General features: G+C 36.1%; 1 protein-coding gene and 2 non-coding genes across 3 annotated transcripts; 1 reads left to right on the plus strand and 2 right to left on the minus strand.

Annotated features, from left to right (window-relative positions):
- The first annotated feature begins 50 nt into the window (after window positions 1-50).
- Window positions 51-133, plus strand: TRNAL-UAA (transfer RNA leucine (anticodon UAA)). The gene has a single exon. It is a non-coding gene; the product is annotated as a tRNA-Leu (tRNA).
- Window positions 134-192: 59 nt separating this feature from the next.
- TRNAG-UCC (transfer RNA glycine (anticodon UCC)) lies at window positions 193-264 on the minus strand. Its single transcript has one exon. It is a non-coding gene; the product is annotated as a tRNA-Gly (tRNA).
- Window positions 265-6,683: 6,419 nt separating this feature from the next.
- On the minus strand, window positions 6,684-13,397 carry LOC113726957 (glucomannan 4-beta-mannosyltransferase 2-like). Its single transcript, XM_072076287.1, has 9 exons — window positions 12,592-13,397; window positions 12,341-12,439; window positions 11,396-11,648; window positions 9,111-9,221; window positions 8,415-8,551; window positions 8,220-8,333; window positions 7,912-8,111; window positions 7,590-7,790; window positions 6,684-7,441 (listed from the first exon to the last, which is right to left on the minus strand). The coding sequence occupies exons 1-9, from the start codon at window positions 12,925-12,927 to the stop codon at window positions 7,279-7,281; spliced, it is 1,614 nt and encodes a 537-aa protein (XP_071932388.1). The 5' UTR covers window positions 12,928-13,397; the 3' UTR covers window positions 6,684-7,278.
- Window positions 13,398-15,752: the final 2,355 nt, after the last annotated feature.

The raw sequence follows: 15,752 nt of genomic DNA on the forward strand, positions 1-15,752 counted from the left end.
TTCGATGGGATTATAATATGAGACGATAATTTTATAATGAGGATCACCGGGGTGGTTTGCCCGAGAGGTTAAGGGGGAAGACTTAAGATCTTCTGCACATAAGTGCGCGTGGGTTCGAACCCCACAGCCACCATTATTGGAATTTCATTTTGCGAAAAAAGGGAACAGAAAAACCGAAATGAGAAAATTTGTTGCGTTTGCCGGGAGTCGAACCCGGGTCTATTGCTTGGAAGGCAATTATCCTAACCGTTGGACTACAAACGCTTTTGTTAATAATACAAATCTTGGTGTTATATAAGCTAACTTCAATGGAAAAGAATTAAGATTTCATGGCAAGAAAAATTATCATAAATAAATGTGTACCAAACTCATAAAATAAAAGCAGTTTCTACATATGTAAAAGGATATCACAAAGAATTATGATTTTCAATTTTCTTTTTTTTTCACTTAATCAATAACAATCAAACCACATTTAAAAAGAAAGAACAAAAACAAAAGACTTGCATTTTCATATTAGAAAAACTGGTTTTACACATTAACCATTTTAGAAGGTTTATAACGATCATATTGCCTAACAAGTAAACTTGGAATCAAATAAATATAGTGCACTAAGAAATTTAAGGGATTTTTTCTTTTTTGTCCAAAGAAGAAATAATAATTTACTTAAAAAATATGAGTGTATATATATGTGTGTGTGTGTGTGTGTGTATACACACGCATTTTCTTTTTAAGCTAAAATGGTTTTGCCTGGGTGATATTTCCACACCAAAAGGGAAATATAAGAGCAATTAGTGAAAAGAGTTAAAAAATAATTAATAAAAAATAAAATCAAATACACGCGCTGCTGGCATCATTAAGCTAATCAAGTTCATTGGAGCTCAGAGGAAGGTTGGATTAGATGATAAGATTAGAGAGATTATAGATTTTAAATTCTATACCTCTCACTTAGACCAAAAAAAAAAAAAATCATTGAACCCAAAAAAAATGAAATAGATAATGATGCCTAAGGAAGCCCAAAATGAACGACAGTATTACCGATTCGAGTTGAATTGGCAACGAGAGCAACAGCCCTTGAGGGCTTCGTTGCTATGATAAGGCTTCTCCAAGCGGCCCTTGGGTATGAGTATTCTCCGCTGCCGTTGCATATAAAATACTATTCCAGTCTGTGGCCTCGAAAGTTGTTCGATGTTGAAACTTGAAACCCATTCCTAGTCCCAAGCTACAGCCTCTCGCCACGATTGTTCAACAAAACTAGTGTTTGAGCTCGTCACAAAACTTAGAGCCCGTTTGAATTATTATTTTCTCGAGTTGGTGGTTTGACGTGTATGAGGCGAAAAAAGTGATCAGAAAATGTGTTTATAAAAAATGTAAATTATTTTTTGGAAAAAAGAAATCCAACCAAGGCCTTGATAGGACCGTAAATTGGATGATCATCAAGCTTCGTTTTTGGTTTTTGGCCTTTAGAAACTATAGGTTGTAACTTGATCTAAGCCCACTAGGCAGATTTTGTTTCCAACACTTTTGATCAAAAGGAATGAACCCCATGTCTGGAAACCAACTTTGAAGTTTGGTAGGTTGATTAAGATGGTAATTTGAAGCTTGCAAGGGAATAGGGACAATAGGTTCATTCAATCTACATAAGCTCCTCGTGTTGAAAGTCTCTTGGCATCAAAATCAAGTTGTTGCTCAAGCCGGCTTCTGTGTCAGTCCAAGAATTTATATGTTATGTCCTAATTGCAAACTAATCCGACATAGTAGTAAGCATGGGATTGAATTTATACCGTTTTATCCAAATTGAGAAGGCCGTCTCGTCTCGAAGTCGAAGAGCTAACACCACTTTCATCACCTCGGACAATAGCTAGCTCTTGATGTGGTGTGGGTTCTTCCAGGATTCATATGATTTTCTTAAAATTACTCTGCTTTGTTAATTCATGTATATATTGCCCAAATTTTAATCGCTGATAGCTAATAGTTGGAAATATCCTAAACAATTAAAGCCCTCGGAAACATGCAAATTGGCCCTTCTGAGGACCCTGTAAACTTTAGGAAATGATATGCTGAGCATCCTAAGTAGCCTGCCGACAATTGATCAATTCCTAGAGGTTTGAATTTAACAGCATTAGTGCTTTGGTTTTTTTTTCAACAAAATGTGGCAAGTTAAGTTCACAAATAACTCGATAACAAAGCATGCTGTACTTGTACCCGACGATATGTCACTGGTTCGAGTCATCAAGAGATTAAGCGAGGAATCACTGTTGATTTTCTTTTAATAAAAGGAGAAAAAAAAGTTCACAGATAACTTGGTTCGTGAACTGTGGCTGTTGTGTACATCGGTAAAGATTTACTTCTGCTACTTCATAAATCATAAGTGGGGAAGTGAGATATTTTTCTAAGTAAACAGCCCGAATATTCCTTTGTTTGGGTGCCGTACATCACAGCGAAGAACGACCCCATTGTACTGGCGGAATGGGGTCTTAAGGACTCTGGTAGTTCCCAAAGTTGAAGGGTGTGGGGAGTAACGGAGCCAGTTTGCCAACCTATAAGAGGGGGACAAGACTAGTTTCCACTGACAAACGCAAAAACAGATCCAGCAGAATGAGAAGACTCCTCACCAAACAGTCCTAAGGTTTATACTTATTTGACTTTGGACCACCAAAAAAAGAATGGTTGGTCCTATTCTAAACATGTTCAAGAAAATTTACACTATGCCTCTGATTGTTATCCCTTTTTCCACTCATTTATCTATTGCAGACCCTTGTTGTGTGTTTTTTGTCTATTGCTGCGTGCGCTACAGATTTTTCTGGTGTCTGATGGGAAAAACATTTATACACCCACAGCTCTGGTTTTCCATGTTAATCTGGAAGTAAAATTGGACCAAACGGAATTTGGGGCTTAAATTGTTCGAAATGTTGATGGGGCAAATTATAGTTGCGTCTGCATTACTCAAATTGATTTTGCACTTTGGAAAAGATGTGTAGAAAGATCTTGTATATTAATGTAATCACATTTTGGTGTCAATTCTTTATATCTTGGAAATTTGGTAGTTGAAAATTGAAATTTTGCACACCGCCACATGCATCCAAAGAAACACTTGCTATAGACTCCATTCAATTAAACAAGAGCTATCTAAGGGCATGGTTCAATTTTACAATCTATCTATGTCCTTGTCAGGAGGACAGGCAATCTTTAAGAGCCAGTGGGACAGGTTTGCCAAGGCTGTAGTGGCCATTTTTATGTTTATATATAACTGCACATGCAGGCCTGGAAAATGGAAACTGAAGATCCAATGCCGGTGCTGCCGCCGTGCTGGCCTTCTGCTACAGAAGGTGTAATCTACCAATCCCTAAAACACATGTTTTATCCTTTTCGTCTTTCTCTACCCCACTCTTTATCTTTTCTCGTGGAGGGAAGTCATCAATCTTGTTTGCCGTTGGGTAGGTTATCTGATGAAAGTCCTTAAAAGTTCTTGTATTAAAGTGCTGGGCAGGTTATCTGATGAAAGTCCTTTAAAGTTCTTCTGCTAAGTGTCACTTGCACAATGGATAGAAATTCCACTTTTCCTGCAATAGCAAATACAATTGATAGGATGAATTGGGTTCTTCTATAAGAGCAAAATACAACTGTACAGTACTACAAGAGATGAGTTCGGTATTGAGCTATAAAAAGAACTGGATAAATTTTGATATTGCATTCAAGTTTCTTTTACTCCTCCATGATTAAAATGGACCACATGAACACTAAAACTTCTTCATGGGTGGTATTTAAGCCATTCATTCTTGTCATTGGGTCTTGCTACCTACAAATGTGCCTTTAGTTTGAATTGAAACAGTTTACAGAACAAGAAACTTGGTTGAGAGACTAATGTTGGAGAGCTCTATTAAAAGCTAATTAAACATGGAAAGCCCAGACTAAAATTTCCACTCATCCAGCCTGTTTTTAATGCATATATCAAGTCCTACCAGGAGCATAGATATTGGCTGGTAGATGATTATCAAGAAGTGCACTACGAACTTTTCAGAGCAAGTATCTAGATAGATCCCTTCAATAATTATCAATGTCCGCTCCCAAGTCTAGCTTCCAGATATGTATCATGCACCGACACACAATTATACAAAATTATATATATATGTAGTGGGAAAAGGGCATAGCTTAAAGCAGCTGCTCCTTGTGCTTTAGCCAGATTGACACATTCTGATTGTTTCTCGGAATTAGTCATTCGTTGACACACACAGTACACACACTACCAGGCAGACAGATAGATTATGTGAAGTACTAATTTCATGTTTAACATAATTTTTGTAACATTGATGAAGATTGTAGAGCTTTGCTGCAGGTGATACGAGTCTAAACACACTAGCAAATCTGACTTTAGTTTATCAGTTAAGTACGTGAAGTTTTCTTCTGTTTTTCCTAAGCTTCATAGAGAATCTGTTATCAAGGGTCCAAGATTTCTCACTGTGACATGGGCGTCTTGACCTACATCTACATGTGTGTTCCTTACACTTCAATACGTGCCATTCTTGAGGATGAATGTTAAAATATGGTTCGAACATTTGTCCAAATGTGCCTTTGGTATTTTATGTCCTTCATGATACCAGAACAGACGTAATTGACAATTAAAAATGACTGTTTAAATATGGTTTATGATTTTGGTGCCAAACAAACCTTTGGTATTTATGATGTTCATAAGACCTAATTAAACAGCCATAATTGACACTGAAAATTAAACAGCCATAAGACCTAACAAACCTTTGGCATTTATGATGTTCATAAGACCTAATTAAACAGCCATAATTGACATTGAAAATGGCTCTGCCCTGTACTCAATCTCAACTGCTTTTCCTTTCTAACTTTGGCCTTTTTTTTTTTTTTTTGGAGAAACTACAAGATACTTGCTTTTGGATTCTGATCTTGACTTCTCAAAAAAACTAGTTTTTCAGAAAATCAGAATCAGTTCAGAACTAAAATATATATGGGTCCATCAAACTTTGGTCCCAATAAATGTTTTATCTTTTTCGCAGGAACTAAAGAGACATCATTGACACTTCTGCAACTGGCTATTACATGTACAAGGTGATAACTTAATTCTAGTTATGTTTAAGATGGCTGAAAAAGAAAATTCATCCATAAACATTAATGAGATGAAACCTTCCTTCTCCTTCCAAATACGATGGCAATTAATTACATGCATGAAATGGGTTGCGGGGGGTCACCCGTGTGAGGAGAAGAAAAGGAGAGAATCACTGAATCACCACTCCAGCACGCAAGCCAACTTTAGGTTTCAATGGCCTCTTTACATATCAAACTGTAGCCAATTGCTGGAATTCCTCCAGCAAAAGTAAATTTTTTATAAGAGTTAGTACATGCTCGAGCTAAGTTTTGCAGGTTTGTAGTGACGATTGTTGCTGTTCCATCTAATGTTGCTCTTTTTGAGGATAGTTGCTTCATAATTAGACTTACACGAAAAGGATTAATATGCATATCTTTAATATATATATATATATATATATATATATATATATATACCAATCTTCGGCTTAATTGGAGGAGGAGACATTTAACCCAATTTAATGGTTCAATTGATGTATCAAATCAGATATGACCCCATGTAACCAAAATCAGAGATGATGGTAACAAGGATTCAGCATAACTTGTGGTTTTAAAGGCGTGGTAATGAAATCCAAATCATTATCAAAGTCACAATCCATATAGATTCTTGGACAAGACGGGGACAGTGGCCATGAAAACGTATTCATGGCTCCTGTCTCCAACAGTAATGGCGGAAAGGCTGCTAAGGGACAATGATTATTATTGTTGTAATGACTTTCCTTGCCAAGACAAAATGAAAAGCATAGAAAATTTTGAAAAAACTGATGCTTTATCTTTCCATGATCTTCAGAATCTGAGTGCCATATTTTCAGGACTCAAAGAAAAGGATGTCTTAGTTTTCAGAGTGAAACATCAAGATGAATTTCGATATTCTCGGATTAGGGGGAAAAAAGGAAGGAGAAGAGGAAAAAGCAAAGATATTTCACTCTTTATGGATTTTTTCCCTTTTTAATATATCTTCATAAAAACTAGAAAAAATGCCCTAAAAACATTTTGTTTGCTCGGATTGTAAATTATTTGCATAATTTGATGCACGTTTTTTAATCTCACATACGTCACATCCAAAAAATATTACAGTATATTTTTCAACAAATTACCTCAAATAATCTCCTATAATGCATGTGCAGGCTTCCACAAGCTCTTTGATGCTTGTAACAAGAAACAGTGACATGTCATGTTCCAATCTTGTTCTTGAATGTAGACATTAAAATAAACAATTCTCAAAATTAGAGCAGTCTAAGAAGTGCATCATTTTCATTTCACATGGAGTTCTGATGAAGAGCGACAAGTGATGAATAGACAAGGCCATTTTGAAGTCGTTATTTTTGTGTTTTATTTTGTTTTGTTTCGGCTGTAAAGAACAAACGCTTTAGAGACTTTTTGGCAATTGAACAAATTCCCAATAACAAAAAGGATTTTGTGTTTCTTTTTCAATGGAAAAACGGCTTCAAAGGGCACTTTTCCAATTATATAATTGAGCATATCCCAATAACAAAGGATTTTGTCTTTCGTCTCTAAACGGAGAATTCAATAATCAATGCCGCATTTTCCTTTCTCATAGCTAGGAGGAATGATTTAGAGAATGACTTGGTGATAAAATGTGGGAAAGAGGAAGAAGAGTTGAGCATTGAGCCTTCTTCACTTCGTTTCCTGTAAAATAGTTCTGATACATTATGTAAGAACAAAACCTGATAAAGAAAAGGGAAAAAAAGAAAAAAGGATAAGCAAAACTTGTAATACATTTATCCTGTTGCCCCCAGATTATTTTCCTCTCAAGCTGAAAAATTGAAAATTCAAATGACCTGACAAGATTAAACACAATGTCACACAAATTACAATCACTATGGTAAAATAAACATAATCTATGTGTGCTCTACTCCATCTGAGGTTTCTGCAGCTTCAGCTGTTTCTGATCTATAGAATTGCTCACAACAACATCTTCTTCTTGATGTCTTCCTAACGGTGCCACGGGGCTTTTTTTTCCTTTGGAAATGAAGTTCTGGTTTTGTTGACTCGAGTTCTTCATTTCTATACTTGTGTTTTATCTCAATGGTAGTAAATGCAACCAAATCTTCACTAAAAGAAGGCTTTTGTATACACATTTTTGTGTAGGCTTGAAAATGACAGTAACAATAATGATTGCTACTTGCTGCTGCTATATGCCTGTCACTAAGAGGTTGGCACAATGGTACCAATGTAGCCGAATCCTGCAATTGTGAAGGTTATGACTTGGAGGAAGAGGTATATGAAATAGTTGTTCTTCCCATAAAGGAAATCATAGCATCCACAGAAGAAAAGGAACACCGCAAATCCCAGCTCCGTTAGATGAATTCTGAAAGATCAATGATCCAAGTTAGGATCCATGATGCCATTATATTAGTCAAAAAAGAATGAGAAACTGTGCAAGTGATCGTCTTTTTCCTTTGGAAGTTATCAAATATTGCTGCATCCCAAAACAAGTCACAGTAATGAATTTTCACCTGTCACCAATCTTCAATCCAATTTTCTTTGGTTTTGCTTTGACGACGTTTGATTTGTTCTTCAGAGCATCTCCCAACTTTTCTGTCACAACCCATTCGTTAGCTCTCTTTGCCTCTAACAAACCAATGAATGTGGCCTTGGTTCTGTGCAGGGACATCACATTCTCGAACAGAATCCAATAAAATAATAGATGGATCGACCTGCATATTTACAGGGTACATTTCAGATTTGCAGAGTCCCATACTGTGATTCTTCACTCAGATAAAAGTTGTACTGGCACACAAACAAATCAGTTTGTCACATGTCTATGGTCCTCCATACCTTGGTGTTCCAACTGAGTTCAGAGCGGTGATGATGCAAGGAATGTAAATTGCTCCCCACTTTGGTACTTCAACTTCAGGGACCAAAATTGTCAAGGGAAGTACGACACAGTAAAAGAAAAAGGTGACCATGTGAGCAATGACTTTTCGGACAAAGAAGAAGCTGTAGATCACATAAACCTTCTTCCACACTGCAATTTTCTGCAGAAGAAAAGTAAACGAGACTTAATTATGTTACCTAAGAATCAATTAACGTAGCTCATTCCTGTCTAAAAAATAAATATTCTTAGGCCTCATCAGAAAATTCACCTTATTTCTGACAATTTCCATCACCATTTTCCTGAATAAATTTGCTGGACCACAGGACCAACGATGCTGCTGAAAACGGAAGGCCTTGAATGTACTTGGAAGCTCACTTTTGACCTGTTGCAAAACAAAAACAAAATCATACCCCTTAAACAATTGGCAACATTCACAGCTACCCAACACAAAAAATGACAAAACCTGCAGGTCCCCGAGGTACACAAATTTCCAGCCTTTAAGACCTGCTCGGACAGCAAGATCCATATCCTCCACTGTCGTCCGGTCCTTCCACCCGCCAGCCTCATTGATAGCAGCTATTCTCCATATACCACCAGTACCTGATATTTCACAACATTACCAAATTGAAAGTTCAATACAACTCAACTGACTGCAAATAAGTAAATAAAACTTCTTGGTTCAAGAAAACCTTTCGACACTTTCTTATGTCATTTAGTACTGAAAATGGTTCATACTACTATGAATAAATCAAAATAGTTCTTTTTCCTTCCCGTAAATCTCACCCTTCTCCTATTAAAAAATTTAAAAAAATAATAATAAAAAAAACCCAACAGAGAATATTTACTGTTCAAATATTTCTTTTTCTTTATTATTATTTTTGGAGTAACCGAGCGTATAATTCTTATGTCAACAACAATTTGCAATGACCAAGCAGCAGGCAGCAGCAGCAGCAGAACAAGATGGCATATTGGCAAAAGTGCCCAGCTCCATTGCTTGGCGTGATCAACAAAATAATGTAACTCTAATCATGATGCATAATGCACGTCCAAATCAGCTTGATTCCCAGCAAAAACTAAAAAGTCATGCAAATAAATAGTACAAATTGACTGGAAAAGAGTCCCAACAACATTTGCAGCCTACCAATAATACTTCACTTACCATTGAAGCCAAAGAATGCATGAGTAGATGATCCCACTTCTTGCTCCACTGTAAAATGGTAATCCAGCGACATCTCTTGCATCCTTGTTAGCAAGCACTCATCAGAATTAACTGCAAATTCAATCATACAAACAATTAATAATAATAATAATAATAAGGCTTGAATTGGAGACTTTTTCTTTTTTTTTTTTTTTACTCTTAAAGTAATTTTTTATAAAAAGAAAATTATAATTAAACCTAGAAACATACACTACTAGTATTTAACATGGATATTTATTTATTAGCAATCCTATTTCTGGTGGAGTAAAGAAAAAAAAAATTCCGAAGATCATGTGGCGTGGGCAAAGAATTGTATGTGGACAAGGCGGTCCAGATGGACCAGATCCGGTCCCAACTCCCAATTATATGCTACTAAAGAACCGTTATTTTTCTGACATCACGTGACTAAACAATTATTAAGAAGCGTTGCCACGTCATTAGTAGTCCCACGAAGCAGTTTTTTTTTTTTAACTTTTTTGTGAATTTACCATTTTCACCTGAGGTGCAGGCGTCGTCGGTGCACACAGTACAACTGCAGAAACTCTAAACTCGGGGCACTGAGCAGAGAATAAGGGCACGTGGAGGCAATGAAATGACAAATCTGTCCTTCGGTGGCCCTCCCTGTTGACCAATTTACTTTTGCTCGTATTTGGGACTTTTGCTTTTGATTTCATGCGCGATGCGCTTTCAATCCCATGGATGGAAGAGCAAATCTAATGGTTGTTTCCTACTTAATAATGAAATGACAAAACTACCCCGAGAGTTTAGCACTTTTATGCCGGCTAATGCGGGGGAGGAACTGTTACTATCAGCTGAAAGTCGGGATAATTAAGTCAAATTAGAGGACAATTAGTGACAGCGATACTTCGCTTTCTTAGACGAGACTTATACTGACACGTCTCACGTTGCTGAGTAAGATGGCCAGTTTTGGAAGGGACAATCAAGACAACACTCATTTCTTTACCCCCTTAATACCCAATTAAACTGTGTCTTGCAGTTAAGAAAAAGGTTACTAGGTGTCTCTTCTTTGTCAAATCTATCTACTGCCCCTTTGATAGTATAGAAAATTAAAAAATCGAAAGATTTTGGCTAATCACTCAGCACTATTGATGACTAATTAAACTTAATAAATGTATCTTCGCGAAAATAAGCATTTGCTCCGCGTCTCTCAAATTTAATCGAGATTTTGGTGTGTCAGTCATAAGTAATTGTGGTCACACGTTGAAATCCAGTATTTTCTATAATTTTTTTTTTTTTTTTTTGTAAATGGAAGGTCCTGAATTCAAAACTCCCGACTTATAATTCCTTTCGCCTTACCACTCAACCCAACCCTCCATTGTATTTTTCTGTAACAGGTGCAATGTTTGGAATGCAAATGATTCCGAGTTTCAATGCATAATTTCTTAAATTGTATGTATTCTCTAAGTGTAAAAAATATTATATTATAAGACAAAAAGTTTAATTAATGGGTTTGTAGTAGTGAAACGGGTAGGACATGTCCATGGATTTAGTATCGCTGACTCTGAATATTATTATTAGTGAGTTCTTTTTTTTTCTGTAAATTTAGTTGTTGAGACAATAAAAATAGGATATAAAGGGAGGAGGAGTATAAATATAAATAAAAATAAAAGTAAGAATGGTGGGTTTAGTCTGGGGGAAAGGAATGGGAGATGAGTTTGACGTGGATTTAGTTGGTCTAACACCGTGATGTACGGTCGCATCTTCGCAATTGGCTGGTCCCACCTGGAGACTAATTGAATTGCCATGGACCCTCGTCACACCATGCAGTCCACAACAAAACAAATCCATCAAGAAATACTAGAAAAGAAAAAAGAAAAAAGAGAAGGGTCCCTATTAGATAGAGAATTGATGGAGGCGGAGCATGGATACACGTAACACATTAGCCTATTTGACTGAATGAACGAAAGGTATGGTTGTCGCTAGTATCGCAGAAGTGTAGCGTAGCTACGCTATCACCGACACTTTTGTGTTCCAAAATTAAGGTCTTTAATTTGGTCAATATGTTTAATTAATTACAACTAAATGAAGCCTAATTAAGTGTTTTAATGAATAATGCGGGTCGGCAGGGCAGCAAATAGATACCAGGAGTAAACTATCTAACTCATCGAGTCTCACCTAATATTCCGAAGAAAATACTATACTCGAAAAACATGCTTCTACTAGCTAATGTGCCAAAAATGCCAAAAAGTTTACAAATAATAATAAGAAGAAGAAAGAGAGCTTACCAAACCTCCAACGAGCTTGGACAAGAGCAATGTCAGAGTTGTGCATGAGAAAAGGGATGGCTCGCCGGAGAAAATCCGGTTCCGGCCGGAAATCTGCGTCGAAAATGACCACGTATTCGCAATCTTTGACATAATCATGCTTTAACCCTTCTTTAAGAGCTCCGGCCTTGTACCCCCCTCTGGTTTCTCTTATTTGGTACCTGCAATGAATGCCTTTGCTAGCCCATCTTTGGCATTCCTTTTCAACCATATCCTGCGGCATTGATAGAGGGTAGGGAGCCCATCAATGACAACATTATGGAAATTTGTAGTGGAAGATGCAATAATTCTGTTCCACAAAGTAGTAGGCCTCAAAATTGGAAATTCAAGAAAGATTTTACTAATTCCAACAGAAAGATTAACTGGATTTTGGAACTAGTCGCTAAAAAGAAAGACAAAAAACTTGCCACATTCATTCCAATTGGTGTGTGAGTATGAAAACTAGGCAAAACGTCAAAAAGATAGATAGTAGTGTCCTTGGAATTTATGGGAGAAAGTGTAATATGGGATTGTGCAATAACAGAGACCACAACTGGAAATGAGCCTGGATCTAAGGAATATTGAATTACATAACACGAAGACCCAAAAAATAATAATAATAATGCTGTTTTTGACCGCGAAGATTTATTTATCCTTAGTGCAGTGCATCAAAATTTCAAGAAGCTAAACAAAATATTGCAAGAATTTTTAAAAGGGCACAAAATGATTGATTATTATATATTCAAAAGTTAAATTGGATTTAAAAAAAAAAAACTTTGAATGGAAGAATTTGTGAAATTATGGAGATTCAATGAGAAGATCCCAAGCTGCAATTTAAACTTGATTTAACGGACATTTCCAAATTATAACCAAAATTTTGAGGCCAATTTGGATGTTGTCCGAGTTGTCATTAAATTTTTTGACTACCTTAATGATGGGGTCAGTTGAATCATCAAGAACTTGAATCACAATACGGTCGGACGGCCAGGAAAGGTTACATGCAGCTCCAATGGAGATCTTGTAGACCTGTACCCAAATAAAACCATTTTCATAAACAACCGATAAAATTCCCAGCTTTTTCCAGAGCATCCCAGATACCAACAAAGAGCAAAGTCACCAGCAATGCAGCAAAAAAATCATGGAAAGAAATATGATACTGCTAGTCGTGCAAGACAAACCTCTTTCTCATTGAACATGGGGATTTGAACAAGAACCATTGGAAAAGCTGCATTTCCAATCTCCAAATCATCCCGCATTGGCTCCCATTTGTATCTCTTCTCAGGCTTCTTCCAGAAAATCTTCACGAGAATGATCACGATTCCCATGTAAAGCCTCTCAATGAAAAGCATGAGGGACATGGCCAAGCAAATATACACAGCAAGCCTCAATAATGGGACAATCAATGGTGCTCTAATCAACTCCCAAATCAGCCCAATTTGCCCTGCAATATCCGCTGTTGACCCCCTAAAGTCAAAGGACTCCGGTATCAAATTTGCTGCGGAAATTTCTGGCATTTTCTAAGCTTTCGACCCTCCCTCAGAAAAACAGAGGAAAAACAGGGGAGCTGAAACAGGGGAGCCTTATCTCACTCTCACTCTAAATAGATCTGCCTTCCCTTTTTATACACGCAAAGGAAGAAAACACACAGTCACACACTGATGAATTATCAGCAATGTGGTTAGTTGAAGATCAAGAGAAGCAGTTGAACTGTAGCTAAAAAGGGGTAAGGATAAAAAGCTTATATATAGATCTCTGCTCTTTTCTTTGCTGTTTTTGTGTTTTTGGTATTTTGGGGTGTTTTGGGAGCCCTTTCTTTTGCAGGTTGAGCCAATCAATACTGCTGTTTCTTCCTGTTATCTCAAAATCGAGGAGGGAAAGAGCAGTAATGAGGCATTCTGCAGAGAAAATGAGGGGACTTGGAAGGAGTGGGAGAGAAGCAGGCAAAACTAGCAGCAGTAGCAGTGCTAGCGTTGAGGAGTGGAGCAAGTAATGCAGAGAGAGAAGAGGGAGATTTTATAGTCAGTTTTGGTCTAATTGATTGATGAGCATTACAAAGTATTTACCCGGCCATTTTTTTTACCAATGGTTTGTGTCCCATGTATTCTCCCTAAAATGTCATATTTCCCAGTCAATCTTTAATTATATAAAAAGAGAAGGACTTAACTAGTTAACTGTTCCAACTACTAGAACAAGTTGTCTTTTTGTGCAAAACAGAAAAAAATTGCATATTGGTCCTTCTCCGGCCGCCAGCCTCTTTGGTCCGGCGACCGACAAATAATGGTAAGTGCCATGTCACCAGATGCAGAGCTTCTAAATTGTTGCATATTGTCAATACAGCGGCAGCTACAATTGGATTTTTCTTTTTTTTTTTTTTTGGGCCAAGATAAAGTTTATAAAGCAAGTGTTATATTTAAACTAGCATCTTTGCTAAATGTGATATTGAAATATCAGTCTATCTAACGGGTGCTCACAGGGCAATTGTTAAGACATATTTTAGGTGTTATATTTTTTGAAAATATAAGATTAATTAGGAAAAGTAAATAAATACAAGGGAAGGATAGGTAGGATTAAATTCAATGAAGGATAATAATTATTAGTATGTATATATATGGTAAGTTAGGTGAATATTACGTGTCTTTCAATAGAGAATAATAATTATTAGTGTGCATATATATGGTAAGTTAGGTAAATATTACGTGTCTCAACGAGTGTCCTAAAGCACTGGTTAAATATTTAGTTCTTGTTTTTCAGACTAGCATCCTTGATAAATGCTTATGGTAATTGTTCATTTTGGTAAGTTAGGAGAATGCCGTTGTAGCATTGGATAGAAGAATAGAAAATTTGAAAATTCAAATTACACATCTCAAGCATGGTAAAATTTTAGAATAGAACAATCGAATTGTTTGGAAATATTTGTTTGACAAAATGTGGGAATTGATTAGATTATTCCCTGATTTGCATACCTATTTAGATGGCCAAAACACACTACATCCGGTATTTGGCCATATTTCCAAACAATTATTTTGCATACTTTGTAACCGCCCAGTGAAAGTTATGCATATTTAATTATATTTTCCAAAAATCAGAGATAATTAAAAAGGCATTTATTCGATTACCTAAAAGTTAACGTACAGCTAAAGAAAAGTCCCAAAGGATCAAGATTCATGTGAGGCTGAGCCACTAGAGAAATCTATTGAGGGAGTCCTAGCCTTGATGCCTTAAGCACGAGCCACTGCACATGACTCCAGATTTCAAGCATGATTTCATTTCGCATTGCTTAAACAAGTGTTGGGATATCAGAGATGGAGACAAATATTACTGGGCCCCAGGAATTCTCCTTTTTTTTTTTTTTAGGATTTTCCTCATGGTTGCCCAATCAACACTTAATTAAGATATATAAATTCCACACACCTGTCACACACACACACACACACACACACACACACATATATATATATATAGAGAGAGAGAGAGAGAGGGATGCATAGCAAGAGTTTTGGGGTGAGAATTGAAATTTTAGATTTATTAACTAGTGGACTAGGAGGACAATGTAATAGTAGATTATTTATCATCTTTCTTGTTTTTACATATTTTAATATTTCACCTTTTATCCATGAAGAAATACCAAATAACAACGTCATCCTATAAAATTAACAAACAAATGCCAATTGACTATAACATTATGATTGAAGAATAGAGCAAACATGAGAGATTAGAGATGAAGAAAAAAAAAAGAAAGAAAAAAAATGTAAAATGGGATAAAAAACGATTTAAAAATAATAAAAACTTCTCTTTGTTAAATAGCTCATCATCTCAACGAAAAAAAAGAACATGGCAACAATCTTAGTTAGCTTAGTTTTAAAAAATAAAAAATGAAAAAGGTGAGAGATGACAACAATTGTCGCAAGAAAAAGAAGAAGAGACGGAGTTGATTTTCTGACGGAGAAAAAATATTTTAATCCTCGTGGCCCAATTGAATCAAAAAGGGAAGGAAAAATTTAGTTAAAATGACCAAGATTCTACTTGTCAAAAAAATGTGCAATACATATGTCAAAAAAATGTGCTGCAACAGTAAGTAACTTGGCTTTTTTCTTATATATATAGAGGGATGCATAGCAAGAGTTTTGGGGTGAGAATTGAAATTGTTCATGAAGTTGTGGATTAATTTCTGATGTGATCTTTGTAGTTATTGAACATATGGTCTCTTTGCAAGGAAGTGCTTGATACATTTTTCATTAGCTAGAGCTTAATATTTTTACAAAAAAAAAAAAAAGATAATGAATAAATTGCAAATTACTTATTTTCACACCAGCCATAAATCAATCCATACCTCTTAAAA

The sequence above is a fragment of the Coffea arabica genome, chromosome 1c, assembly GCF_036785885.1.
Source record: "Coffea arabica cultivar ET-39 chromosome 1c, Coffea Arabica ET-39 HiFi, whole genome shotgun sequence".
In the NCBI taxonomy this organism is placed as follows: Eukaryota; Viridiplantae; Streptophyta; class Magnoliopsida; order Gentianales; family Rubiaceae; genus Coffea; species Coffea arabica.